The sequence below is a fragment of the Tetrahymena thermophila genome (genome assembly GCF_000189635.1).
Source record: "Tetrahymena thermophila SB210 genomic scaffold scf_8254576, whole genome shotgun sequence".
Taxonomy (NCBI): domain Eukaryota; phylum Ciliophora; class Oligohymenophorea; order Hymenostomatida; family Tetrahymenidae; genus Tetrahymena; species Tetrahymena thermophila.
In genome coordinates this window covers 173,592-187,682 of record NW_002476347.1, presented here as the reverse complement: position 1 = coordinate 187,682, position 14,091 = coordinate 173,592, and the positions used below count along the sequence as shown (strand labels likewise).

At 20.8% G+C, this 14,091-nt stretch overlaps 3 protein-coding genes across 3 annotated transcripts in view; 1 reads left to right on the top strand and 2 right to left on the bottom strand. All coding sequences in view use genetic code 6, as the record gives it.

Annotated features, from left to right (window-relative positions):
• TTHERM_00916440 (hypothetical protein) overlaps positions 1–62 on the top strand; it is a gene marked incomplete at both ends in the record, with an annotated part of 630 nt that extends 568 nt beyond the window's left edge. The window contains one exon of the mRNA XM_001020213.3: positions 1–62. This exon is cut by the window's left edge and continues 568 nt beyond it. Coding sequence (XP_001020213.3) covers positions 1–62 — 62 coding nt within the window.
• Positions 63–2,987: 2,925 nt separating this feature from the next.
• Positions 2,988–7,959, bottom strand: TTHERM_00916430 (ABC transporter family protein; the record flags this gene model as incomplete). Its single annotated transcript, XM_001020212.2, has 7 exons — positions 2,988–3,418; positions 3,546–4,108; positions 4,167–4,665; positions 4,719–5,508; positions 5,575–6,086; positions 6,187–6,701; positions 6,884–7,959. 7 exons carry the CDS (start codon positions 7,957–7,959, stop codon positions 2,988–2,990), a joined length of 4,386 nt encoding a protein of 1,461 aa, XP_001020212.2.
• A 3,419-nt stretch (positions 7,960–11,378) lies between these two features.
• The window catches only part of TTHERM_00916420 (hypothetical protein), a gene marked incomplete at both ends in the record, with an annotated part of 3,096 nt that continues 383 nt past the window's right edge, over positions 11,379–14,091 (bottom strand). Inside the window, one exon of the mRNA XM_001020211.2 lies at positions 11,379–11,824. Within this exon, the coding sequence (XP_001020211.2) occupies positions 11,379–11,824 (446 nt within the window). The remainder of the gene's footprint in view (positions 11,825–14,091) is intronic.

Sequence of the window (14,091 nt, the reverse complement as noted above, 5' to 3'; positions counted from 1 at the left end):
AAATTATTTATAAATTTTAAGCATCCGCCAAAATCAATAGAAGATCCATTCTATATTATTGAATGATATATTGCAAATTTTTATAAATATCCATTAACAACTAATAACTGTAAATTTTTTTCAGTATTTAAATCTGCTTAAATATCTATTAATTTTAATTCATTATTATTTATGAAAAAACTTGCCTGTTCAAGATAGATAATAGAGTTTTGCTCTAAAATTGTAGATATTTGAAAAATTTTTAGTTCAAAGAAAGTTAAAAAATCTATATTTTTCAGATAAAATAAATAATTTTAGTTCATCATAACGTTTTCTAATGTCATACTAGAAAAATGTAAAATACTTATATCTACAAGATTTATTAAGTTTGCATTGACATTAGCTTCAATTACTGTCAAATTTTCAATGAATAAACTTGAAATACTATGGAGTTAAATTAAATTCTATGAGATAATACTTTATGGTTAAATATCTATTTAGCTAATTTAACAAAATTTATAAATGCTACGATAAAAAATAGTACCAAATATTTAGCTTCCTTTTTAAATAACTAATTTTTAATTTTAGAAGTTTTGCACATTTTAAAAATCAAATAGATTATTATCTTCTTAAGTGAGTAAAGAATTGCCAAAGTTATAGATAAATATTTCTTTAATTATAACATTTTCTTAGTTTTTAAATTAAAATTTAAGCTGACTTAAGCTATTAATTTGCTAATAAATTACTCTGTTTATTTAAATAAAACTTTTATCTGCTTCAAATTATATTAATCCAATAGATTAAAATGTGCTTTGCTATGATATAAACTTAATTTCGTCTATTTGGAATAAACATTCTTAAATAGAAACAGCACTAAATATAGCAAAATAATTATGATGATGAATAATATCTTCATCATATAAATTAATTAAATTTATTTAAAATAATTTTATTGTTATATTTAATGACTAGTAATATGGCTACCTTGGCAAAGTATTTAATTTATTTTCCATTTAGCTCTAAGTAATATTAACACTATTAATAGTTAAATTATAATAACCCTAAAAAAGGAAATTTATATTTTCATTGTTACTTAAGTTAACTTAATCTATTAATAGTTAATAACTTATAATGCGAAATTCTAACAATTTTGTATTTATAATAGATATCTAACTTATACTTAAATCAGATATTTTATCTGTAGAAATTACAGGGAAAGTGCAAACTGTTGATTTTATTTATATTTTATTGATGATAAGTTTTTAAATTCTTCTAAATGATAAGAAAATACATCTTTCGTTCAAATCTATGTTTTCTAATAGAAGATAATTTATTTTAACAATTTATATATCTGTAATTGATAACGAGGATTTAAAAATTGTATTCGTGAATTTTAAATCTAATTCTATTTCATTTTGAGATTGAATGAAGATAAAATTTTCTTCACAAATATAGGATATTCCTTACGATTCAATCTACTCTATGATATTCTTATCACAAGTTTCCTCAATATTATTAAGTGCTAGATTATTATCAGCTAAAGAAAGGGACTTGGTTAATAATATGTTTGAATTACACACTTTATAAAGTAATAACAGAATTAAAATTTAGTTTATCATGATATGAATATTCAGATTCATTTTATTGTTTTTTTTTATTAGTTTGATTATTTAGTTTTTGTAATTAATTTATTTATATTTAAAATCATTCAATCTCTTTTTGCTTTTTATCTACAAATTCGAAAGTCTTAATATTGACTGAATAAATATTTACCATAAAATTTTAGTTACTTTACTTATCCTTTAAAGTTTGTATTTTTTTAAAATTAAAAATGAATGTTTAAAAATGTATTTATATTTGTATAAAAAAGAAATTTATCACTAAAATTTGTATTGTTTTATCTCTGAAAATAATAGAATTTTAATATTAGTAAAAGAAAAAATAAAGAAAGAAACATATTAAATGGGATTTTTCTTGAATGTCAAATTTATTCTAGAAGCATATATTTAGATGTATTTATTTTTGTAATTTATTAAAGATTATTTGAATACATAAATATGACTCTTAAAAAGAGGAAAAATGACTTTAAAAAAATTTAATGTTTGTTTTATCAAAAGCAATTACAAATCATGAAGTTCCCTCAAATATCTAAATTAAAAAATAAATGATGTAAAAAATTCTTTTTTATTATTTAAATTTTTTTTAAGTTACTATTTTCATGAATTTTTAGGTCTTTTTTAATTTATTAACCTACCTACCTACCTACCTACCTACCTACTTATTACATTCTTTTATCTTACTTAGTTTTCTTATTATTTTTATATAATTCAACAAGTAAATATTCCTTAATATAAAAATGTAAACTAAGGGAGTGTAATCATTAACTTTATTAATCAAAAAATTTATAAGCCTAAAAATTCATAAAATTAAACCAAATATTATTATAAATATATAACTCTATTTTTTTAAATTCTACTTTTAAAGCTCTTTTTTATTTAAAAATAATTTTTAAAATGATAGAATTATTTCATTAATCTTAAAAACTAAATAAATATTTTTTCTAAAAATAATTAACTAAGTTAATTAAAATTTATTTGAATCTAAATATATAATCTTTTTAGTTATTCTTAAAAACAAAGATTATTTTAATATATTAAAAACTGTAACACTAAAATCAGGTAATTAATTCTAAGTTAAATTTCTAATTTTATAAAATAAAAGTATAATTAAATATTTTTCTTCTATTTTTATTAGTATAATTTACTTACTTTAGCATTTTATTCTAGTCTTATATTATGAATTAATATTTAAATTGGTCAAATATATTTTAAAAACTTTAAGCTAGCTACAAACCTTCATATTTTTAATAAAATTATTAATTAAGATTATTTGAAATTATGATAAAATTAACTCAATTCAATACATGAACATAAATATTATATGAAATAAATAACAAATATAATTGATAATAGTAAAAAATTTTATAATAAAATTAATATAATTTGTTTTCATTAATTGGCGGCTTACTATTTTTATAGAATACTTCTTTTAGCAATATTATATATACATTGTGCATTAGCTGCTCCTGTATGGTTAACCATTTGTTTAAAGACACTATCATCTCTGTTTAAAAGATCATAGGGTTTTCCAGATTCTATAGCCACACCTTTATCCATTACCACAATTTTATCATAATCTGCTATAGTATTTAACCTATGAGCGACTGTAATCACAGTTGAATTACTGAATTTTTCTCTAATTTTACTTTGTATTAATTCATCAGTTTACATATCGCAATTAGCTGTGGCTTCATCAAGCACAATGATCTTACTTTATCTTAACAGTGCTCTACCTAAACATATAAGCTATTTTTAGCCTGTACTAAATATCTCTGCAGAATTGGTCATATCAGTGTTAATACCATTAGGCAAACTAGTTACTTTTTCTAAATATTAAAAATGATTTTGAATGAGAAAATACATTATAAAAATAATTTGATGATATTTAAATAATATTATCAAAGAGTGAATTTGAGAATATAAAGATTTTTAATTTTTGATATATACCTTTCAAATTAATGTCTTATAAAGTAGCAATAATTTATTCATCTGAGAATAGATTTAATGGATCTAAATTTCTTCTTATAGTACCAGAGAAAATAAAAGGTACCTGTGGAATTATGCTAATTCCTCCTCTCAAAGTATGGAGTCCCAAATCTTTTATATTGTGACCATCTATCTTAATATACATATTACAATTTAATTGTTTTTCCTCATCATCACTTATTTCCTCTTAAGTTCCAATATTTGATTGTATTTCGGTCATTCTAAATAAAGCTTGAATAATTGAGGACTTACCAGCTCCTGTTCTTCCAATAAAACCAACTTTTTCACCTGCATTCAACTAAAATGTTAGACCATTCAAAACATTTCCTAAGTCTTATCTGTACTTCATTTTTACATTATTAAATTCAACTTCTCCTTTAGTTGGGAAAGATTCTTTTATTTTGCGATTTTGCAGAATCTTATTTGAGTCATACTCTGTTCTCAAAGCAGGTTCTGATTCAATTAATGTCATATTTATAGCTCTCTAAGCGCTGGACATAGAAACATCCGTTTAAATCATTTATCTAAATAAAATTATTCAATTTTAAATTTGCTAATAGAATTGTATTAATAAAAGATTACCTTAATCCCCATTATATGTTGTCACTGATACTTAAAAAGTAAATAATTGTTTATCCTAGTGTTGAAGGATCTTAGTTAATTGCAAGTAGCATGAAAACACCAATTATAGATGCTATTGTAGTAACTAAGTTAACATAGTATCCAAAAGCTCTTGAATTATTCCAGTATGTAAACGAAGTACGTAGGGAATTGTTCAATATATAATCAAAGTTTTAAGAGAAAAGTTCCTGCTTTTAGTAGATTTTAATTGGTAAAACTCCTTAAGTTGTTTGATTGAAGAAAGTAAAAACAGGTGATCTGTATCTTAAGTCAATTTACTTTGATTGAACAAGCACTCTTTTAGAGATACCAAGAAACAAGCTAAGAATAAATACTTCTATTACAGCTATGATAGTAAAATAAGGATTAATTGAAATAATTGTGCCAATTAAAACTAAAAAGCTGCAGATTATTTCAATTGTATCCATTGCAGTCCTTACTAAATCTTAATCTATGGTTCCTAATTATTCAGAAAAATTTTATAGTTAATTTAAAAAAAAACAAGTTTCTTACCTAAATCTGATGAAAATCTATTTAGTATTCTACCTGAAGGAGTTCTGTCGAAATACAAAACAGTGGCTCTAATCATAGATTGAATCATACTATTATGAATGTTGTAGCTACTACGATTAGCAAGTATAGTTAATAGAGAATATTTTAAAATAAGGTTAACAAAATACATAAGTGAAAGATATCCTAAAAAGCTGATATAATAAAATTTGTCAGAATCTTTCTCACCATATTTTCCTATAGTTTTTGAGTAAAAAATAAAGACTACTTCACAAGTTACAAAAAGAGCAAATATCAAAGGCACTAATAACCAAAGCTTAGAAAACTTCAAGTAATCGATATATGTTTTAAAGCCAACAACAATCTTTTCATCTTCTTCGCTAGTGTAGAGTTTGTCTTTTTTTTAATTATTTTACAAATTAGCTGTTGTTTGCTATTCTTACTTTTATACTGTTTAAATTTTCTTTTTCTCTATTTAAACATTTTCTTTATTTCCCCTTTCATTTTTGTTCTCATCATTATCATTTTCATTTTATTTTTCATCTTACTATAAGTTGTTGTGTTATTCATCATTTTATACCTTATTCTATGAATTGTCATGGATAACTTAATTACTCAGTCCTTACAAATGCTATTCTACTTCCTTAAATGTGCCAATCTATTAAATTTTTCCTTCATCTAATATGATAACTCTATCAGCATTTTTGGTAAAAGGAATTTAGTGTGTTACCAAGAGAATAGTTTTTCCTTTCAACAGCCCTTAAATAACATTTTCATTTAAAAGTTTAGCAACCTAAATTTATTAAATTAAAATAATAATTATTAAAATATAAATTTTAAATATAAATAGCAAAAATACCTTTGAGTCAACTGCAGATAAAGGATCATCCAACAAATAAATATCTGCTTGAGAATAAACAGCTCTAGCTAGTGAAATACGAGCTTTTTATCCACCACTAATATTGGCACCTCTTTCTCCGATTTGAGTCTAATCTCCATAATCAAATAATTTAAGATCATCAATAAGGCAACAAGCTTAAACAACTCTATTATAATACTCTTCATCATATTTAGCTCCGAAAATAATATTTTCTTTTATTGTTTTATTGAAAATATAAGGTTCCTATTCAACATAGGCTATTCTCCCTTAGAAATTAAAGTATCCTTTGTACTTTGGCACTTCTTTTAAGATACAGCTTAAAAGTGAAGATTTTCCACTTCCTACTTTTCCTACGATTCCTATATATTCTCCTTTCTTTATTTCAAAATTAATGTCTTTTAGAACAGGTTCTTTCTCTTACCAATAACCATTAAAGCTTTTCATTTCTATTTCGCCTATATCAAGATTTTTTCCTTCAAAGTTTTCAATTTCTTTAAATTTAAAAGAGATAAATTAAAAAATTTGTTAATTTTTAATAGATTTTTTTTAAAGGAAACAAACAAAATAAAAATATTTAAGCTAAAATAGTACTCTCCATGCAAATCATATCAGTAGACTTCATAGAAATAACTGTGATCATTCTTTCCAAAACAACTTTTAATTCCAATAAACCTACAATGCCAAATCCTGCAGATGCGACTACTTGCTGCTTAATATAAGAAAGTAAATCTAAAGTAGAATACATATTAGCAACATTCAAAGCGCTTGGTCCACCATATTTATACATAATGAAAAATACAATGAATGTAGAAAATAATCCTGAGACATAACTAAAAGAGTGCTCAATCAAGTATATCAGTTAAATATAAAATATTTTAGTCAATTCTGTTTTTCTCAGTGTTTAAACTAAATGGACAAAAGCTTCTTCCCAAGCATACATTTTTATTAAACGTATTCCTTCAATTATTTCATTAGTGAATTTTACACGCTAATCAACTAATGAAGCCTTAGCTTTAAAGTACTTAGAACTAATTTTAGCAAAAAAGATTTAAAATGGTATGTAACCAATCATAACAGCCAGTCCTATAACAGCATATTCGTTAAATCTATTATTTTTTATTAGAGAAATTTTAAATTAAAATAACTAAAAATTTTTAATATTATTTAACAAAATAAGATCTTTTTATTGAAAATGGTTTTAAAATATTTTTTTGCAATTTATCAGTTTATTTATTAAAATTTAATAACTTCATAGTTATTATTGTTTAATATAGTATTAAAATAGTACCTGTAATAAAGAATTAGGCCAACTGCGATAATAGGAGGAGGAAGAGAAAGCAAACAAATGATTTAATAGCTTTTCATTTCTAAAAGATTAAGGTCATTTGAAACTAAGTTGACTAATTTTCCAACGTTAGCTTCTTTAATTTAAAATGCAGAGAGTGATTGAATTTTTTAGAAGAGTACTTTATTGAAAATCGCCCTGAATTATGTGAAGAAGATCGTATAGAAACGAACAGAATGATGACAAAAAGATATATACAAGTACTAAGTAACAGCCATAACAATTGCCCATCCATATATTAGATTTTAGCTTTTATTTTCAATTACTGCAACAATTAAAAAGTTGATGCAGTTTGAGAAAAAAATTTTCAAACCATAGAAGAAGAGCACTGAGAGGATTATCTATATGATTGGTAAATAGAAAGTGCGCAACAAGATTTTTAACATGTCTGACGAAGAAAGTTTTTTACCTATTTTTTCCTTATTTTTAATAGTTTTTTCTATATTTTCCTCGAAGGCTTTACAGTTGTTTTCTACTCTTTATGATGGGGTTAAAAATGGAATGTTTTTGAGCTTAAGTGAGCCATTTTCTTTGATATGCTTTGAGCAACTGATAAGGAGTTTCAAATAATCTATAAAGAATACCTTAAATAGACAATTTACATTGTAAGAAAAGTTGAAATTTTTCCATTTAGTGTTTTCTTAATTCTTCTTTTATTATTCTTCATAGTCTACCGAAAAAAAGTTGATCATTTCTTCATCATCAGTCTCTAACTTTTCTTTTGTTTTTTGATCACTTATAACTACTGCAATTTCTTGATTGCTAGCTTATTTTTAGGAGTTAGTGTGTTTCTTTTAATTTTTTGTCTCTAAATGAATAGACTCTACTTCTTTAGGGAGAGTTTTATTATTAACGATAGCGTCTTTCTAGTTATTAGCCTCAGCATATGTATTTTAAATATTGTTAATATTTTTAATACTTTAAATTCTATCTTGTTAATTATGAACTTTAGCCAGAGACTCTTAAGCCATAACCTTAGGATTATTATGAGCTTCTATATTGTAGTTATGATTTTACATATTAGGTATAGATTCGGCTCTAATTATATTTTAAAATGTTAGAAGATGATAAATTAGTATTTTACCAAGACTTAAATGTAATTATATTATTTTTTGTTATAATATTTATTTATAAGATTAATTGAAATTTTATACCAAGATTTATATCATTTACAAAATAGAGAAAGTGATGTTTAATATCTACTAATTTATTCAAATTAATTAAAACTAATTAATTTTATTTTCTAATCCTGATAAATTACGATTTCAAATATTTTATCTATTTGAAATTTTGTAAACTCTTAAAGTAAAAAATTTTGAAGGAAATTTAATTTAATAGTTAAGCAAGGAGATTAATATCTAAAAATAAAACACTAATTTATAAGCTTAAAATTAAAATATCTTTAAACGAAATTAAAATAAAAACCTTAAAAAAATAAAACGCAATTCCATTATAAAATATTAATAAGCTTTCAATCACATATTATAATGAATATATTTATTTTAAGCATAAAAATCAATCTGTTAATTTATTATAAAAACATATAATTATAAAATTTAAAATAAATAAAAAAGGTTTTAATTAGCTATTGTAATTTAATTAAATAAAGTTGTATTAATATATTTATATTTATAAATATAACAAAATAATTAAAATAATGAGCATAATCAAATTTGCCAATAGAATCTATCAGTAGTAGTGGTCTTAAAAATTTGATATAAACTAAACATAAATTGATTTTTATAAATATGCAAATTTAAGTGTGCGCCTTTTAGGACTAAACATTAAAATAAGTTGTAAATCGTTTAAATTAATTATTTAGTAAAATATTTTATCCTTTAAACTTATTTTTTATAGATTAACAAAATAATATAAAAATTGAAAGTTTACAGTCAAATTTTGTAATTAAGATAAGTAAATAAATTATTTGATAATTTATATAAATTCTGATTAAATCTATAAATTTGTTCAAACAAATAAAAAAGATTGAAGAAAGTTCTAATTTTACTAATTAAAAATTTTTGGATTTATCCATGTAATTAAAAGCATTCAAGATTAATAGAAAAAGTTTCTTAGTTGTTCTAGCATATATCTAAAATTTCTAAAAATATTTTAAATAAAAATTAATTATTTTTATATATTCTGTTAAATATTTTATTTTAACTTATTAATTTATCTATTAAAACATTTTTGGAAATAAATTACAAATCAAAATATATTTTAAAGTATTTAATGGCTAAAATAAAATCAATACTTAATAAAAACAACTTTCCATATTAATAAAATATTAACAGATATTGATTTGCACAAAATATTGAATCTATTTATTTATTTTAAGCATATAAAAATAAATTAACTTTTCATAAAAACAAATCAAATTAAAATTAAATTTAATAATAAAAAAAATATTTTCTAAAGATTTTAATTAATTATATAAATTAGTAGAAAATAATTTTTAATATTTAACATTTTATTTTAATTTAATTGATTTAATTCTATCAATTTATTTTATCAATGAAATTAAATCATTTAAATTGTGAGCGAAATCAAATTATCCAATTGAATTTATCTGTGTTTGTTTTAAGATTTAGATAGAAAGTAATATAAATTGATTTTTATAAATAAACAAATGTAAATACGTACTTTGATAATAAAAAAGTTTAAACAAGTTTTAAATAGATTATTTAATAAAATATTTTATCCTTGAGACTTGTTTTGCCTAATGAAAAAAATTTATGCAAAAAATTGAAAGTTTACAGTCATATTTTGTAATTAAGATAAGTAAATAAATTATTTGATGATTTCTTTTAATTCTGATTAAATCTAAATATTTATTAAAGTAAATAATATAGATTGAAGAAAGTTCTAATTTGATATTTTTTAAGACGTTTGATAAACTCAAGAAATTTAAAGCCTTTACAATAAATGTCTAAAAAAATTCAATATTAAAATAAATTATTATATATTTTTTTTTATTTTTAATTTATCTATTAAAACATATTTTAGATAGAAATCTCAACTCAATTAGATATTTATATTAAAAAGATTCATATTGGTGATATTTAATTTATTTATAAATTCAGAAAATATGGTGAAAATTTATGAGGATTTACGGTAAATTAAAATTATTTGATTTTATTTCAATAAATTATTAATTTTCCATTTTTGTTTTTAAATTATTTATTTAGTTTTATATAATTTTAAAATTTATTCAAAAAGTATTTAAAATATTAAATAGATTGGTATTTATAAAATTTAAATTTATAGATCTTAAAACTAGTGTTAATAATAATTTTTTTAAAATTTATTGAATAAATAAGAATATTTGTAATAAAAGCAAATAATTAATTTTAATTTTCTAGAAAAAAAAATAATTTCATTCATTAATTACATTACAATAATTATTAATATAAAAAGAAATATAATATTTTTTTAGATAATTAAGAAAAAATAAATTAATTTTAAAGTAAGGAGATTAAAATCTAAAAATACTACACTAATTTAAATCGTATATCTTTAATAGAAATTTTATATTAATAACCAAGATATAAATAAAACGCAATATATAATTGATACAAAAAGTAGATCTTACTTTATCAATATTTTAATCAAGTAAAGTTAACGCATATTTATTTTGCTTTAAGAATGATTTGAAATGAATAAATATAATAATTTCAATCAATTTTGAAAATATATATACAAAAAAATATATGATAATAGGTCTTCAGTGATAATAATGAAATATATTATGTAATTTATTCATTTTGTAAAAACTTAATGTTTTTTTGTAAATACCTATCATCCTCAGTTTTATTATTCTCATTTATATATTCTTTCATCAAATTTATTGCTGAAATTCTCTTTTGATTTTTTTAGAGTAGTATTCTGCTACTTTATTATGAATATTATGTATTAAATACAGAAATATAATCTGATTATTTAACCCATTTTAATTAATAATTATTTATTAAAAATGGTATTACAATCAGTAGAACTTTGTCTAATTTTACTAACATAAATAATCTTTATGATTAAATATTTTTTAGTTCTATTTTTTTGGTTAACTGATCTAATTAATTAATTCTTAAAAAAATAAAAATGATCAAATTTATTAAATATATATTGAACATAAGAGCAAAATCTCGTTTGATATAAGATATTAACATATTTTTAAAGCAAAATTTATTTAATTAATTAATAGATAAATCTTTCTAATTAAAAAACAAATTTATAAATTTATATATTGATTCATCAAAACAAATTAATTTATTATTTAAAGAAATAAAGTTAAACTATTTTTTTTACAATAATATTTAATATATTGATTATTAGCAGAAATTGCATGATTCTTAAGACCTACAAAATACTTTTAGCAATTTATAAATCAAAATTTTAAATACCAAGATAAAAAAATTTGCTATAAAATAAAGTAAGAATTTCATAATCCATTTTAATTTGGAATATAGTTTTGTTATTAGCAAACTATGTAGTCTCTAATTAATTTTTTTCCTTGACAGTTCTTTGATTAAATTTAATCTATACAAGTCAATAGCTCATCAAATTATTTTGATGCTTCTTCTAATACTCTCATTCTGACATAGACTTCCTTTTTTTAAAGTAAGCAGTTTTAATCAAGCTGGTCGAAAAACTAAATCACGTTTTTGTTATCAAAACTGAATAGTTAATTTGAGCACAAATCTTAGATTTGCCAGTATCCCTTTTAACTGTTATCATTATTTGAAGTTTCAGCAAGATTTTTTATCCTATCAATGCTATATTTTTTGACAGTATCGTTCACAAGGCAGTCTACATACTAGTAAAGAGCTACCTACTCTTTAGTTTGTTTATTTTAAAATTAATTTTAAATGCACACTTTCATTCTACCTTAATCAATATTTCTTTATTCTTTATCTTCAGTTATATGCAAAAGCACATCGCATATTTTCAAGCTTTAATCAATAGTTTCTTAGGATAGTTATTAATTATCATTGAAGATATTGTTTTAGCATTTAAATTTGATGTTAAAATCTATAGCGTATATTTTATCTTACCCTATGAGTAAACTACGCTTAAAGGAATTTTAGGCTGTTAATTCTTGACCACGAATATTAATAGCAGTCACGAATGAGAAGGTTATCAAGGATAATATTATTAATATCTTCATATCTTTTTTTTAATTTTATTGATTTATTTTATATTTTTTAATTTATATATTTTATTTAAGTTTACTATCTTTTCGACTAAGTATTTAAAAATCTATATTATTATATTTTGGTTTGTTAATATTAAACTTAATATTCTCGAAATTAATGATATCTTTAAAATCTAAGTATATTTGATTAAGTATTTAAAAAAAACTATATTTTTCTATTTTTGTATGTTACATATAAATTTATTTTTCTAGAAATTATCGATATTGTAAATTAATCATTCATAGTAAGTAATAAAAATTTAAATAAGCCTAATAACTAAAAATAGTTATATTAGGTACTATTTTAATAAATAAGATTTACTTTCGAATATATTTTGATTTACTAAGTTAATAACAAAGTTCTAGTTTTAAATTAAATTAAATTTTCTTTTTTATTTATTTGGATTCATTTAGTTGTAATAGACATTTTAAATTAAACTTAATTAAAAAACTGCCATCAAAATAATTACAAAATTTGAGAAAAAAATATAAAAATTGCTCCATATTTTCATATAATACAAGTTATATATACCGTCTGTATTGAATAATAAGGTGCTCTTTAAATAAAGTGAATTTTTTAATAATGTATACTAATTTATATAGCATATCTTTATTGGAAATTTTATATTAATAACCAATATATAAATAAAACGCAATATATAATTGATATTAAAAGCAGATCTTACTAGATCAATATTTTATTCAAGTAAAATCAACACATATTTATTTTGCTTTAAGAATGATTTGAAATGAATAAATATAATAATTTCAATCAATTTTGAAAATATACATACAAAAAAATATATGATAATAGGTCTTCAGTGATAATAATGAAATATATTATGTAATTTATCCATTTTGTAAAAACATAATGTTTTTTTGTAAATACCTATCATCCTTAGTTTTATTATTCTCATTTATATATTCATTCATCAAATTTATTGCTGAAATTCTCTTTTGATTTTTTTAGAGTAGTATTCTGCTGCTTTATTATGAATATCATGTATTTAATACAGAAATATAATCTGATCATTTAACTCATTTTAATTAATAAATATTTATTAAAAATAGTATTACAATCAGTAGAACTATGTCTTATTTTATTAACATAAATAATCTTGAAATTCTATTTTTTTGGTTAACTGATCTAATTAATTAATTCTTAAAAAAATAAAAATGATCAAATTAATTAAATATATATTGAATATAAGAGCAAAATCTCGTTTGATATAAGATATTAACATATTTTTAAAGCAAAATTTATTTAATTAATTAATAGATAAAACTTTCTAATTAAAAAACAAATTTATAAATTTATATATTGATTCATCAAAACAAATTAATTTATTATTTAAAGAAATAAAATTAAACTATTTTTTTTACAATAATATTTAATATATTGATTATTAGCAGAAATTGCACAATTCTTAAGACCTTCAAAATACTTTTAGCAATTTATAAATCAAAATTTTAAATACCAAGATAAAAAAATTTGTTATCAAATAAAGTAAGAATTTCATAATCCATTTTAATTTGGAATATAGTTTTGTTATTAGCAAACTATGTAGTCTCTAATTAATTTTTTTCCTTGACAGTTCTTTGATTAAATTTAATCTATACAAGTCAATAGCTCATCAAATTATTTTGATGCTTCTTCTAATACTCTCATTCTGACATAAACTTCCTTTTTTTAAAGTAAGCAGTTTTAATCAAGCTGGTCGAAAAACTAAATCACGTTTTTGTTATCAAAACTGAATAGTTAATTTGAGCACAAATCTTAGATTTGCCAGTATCCCTTTTAACTGCTTTCATTATTTGAAGTTTCAACAAGATTTTTTATCCTATCAATGTTATATTTTTTGACAGTATCGTTCACAAGGCAGTCTACATACTAGTAAAGAGCTACCTACTCTTTAGTTTGTTTATTTTAAAATTAATTTTAAATGCACACTTTCATTCT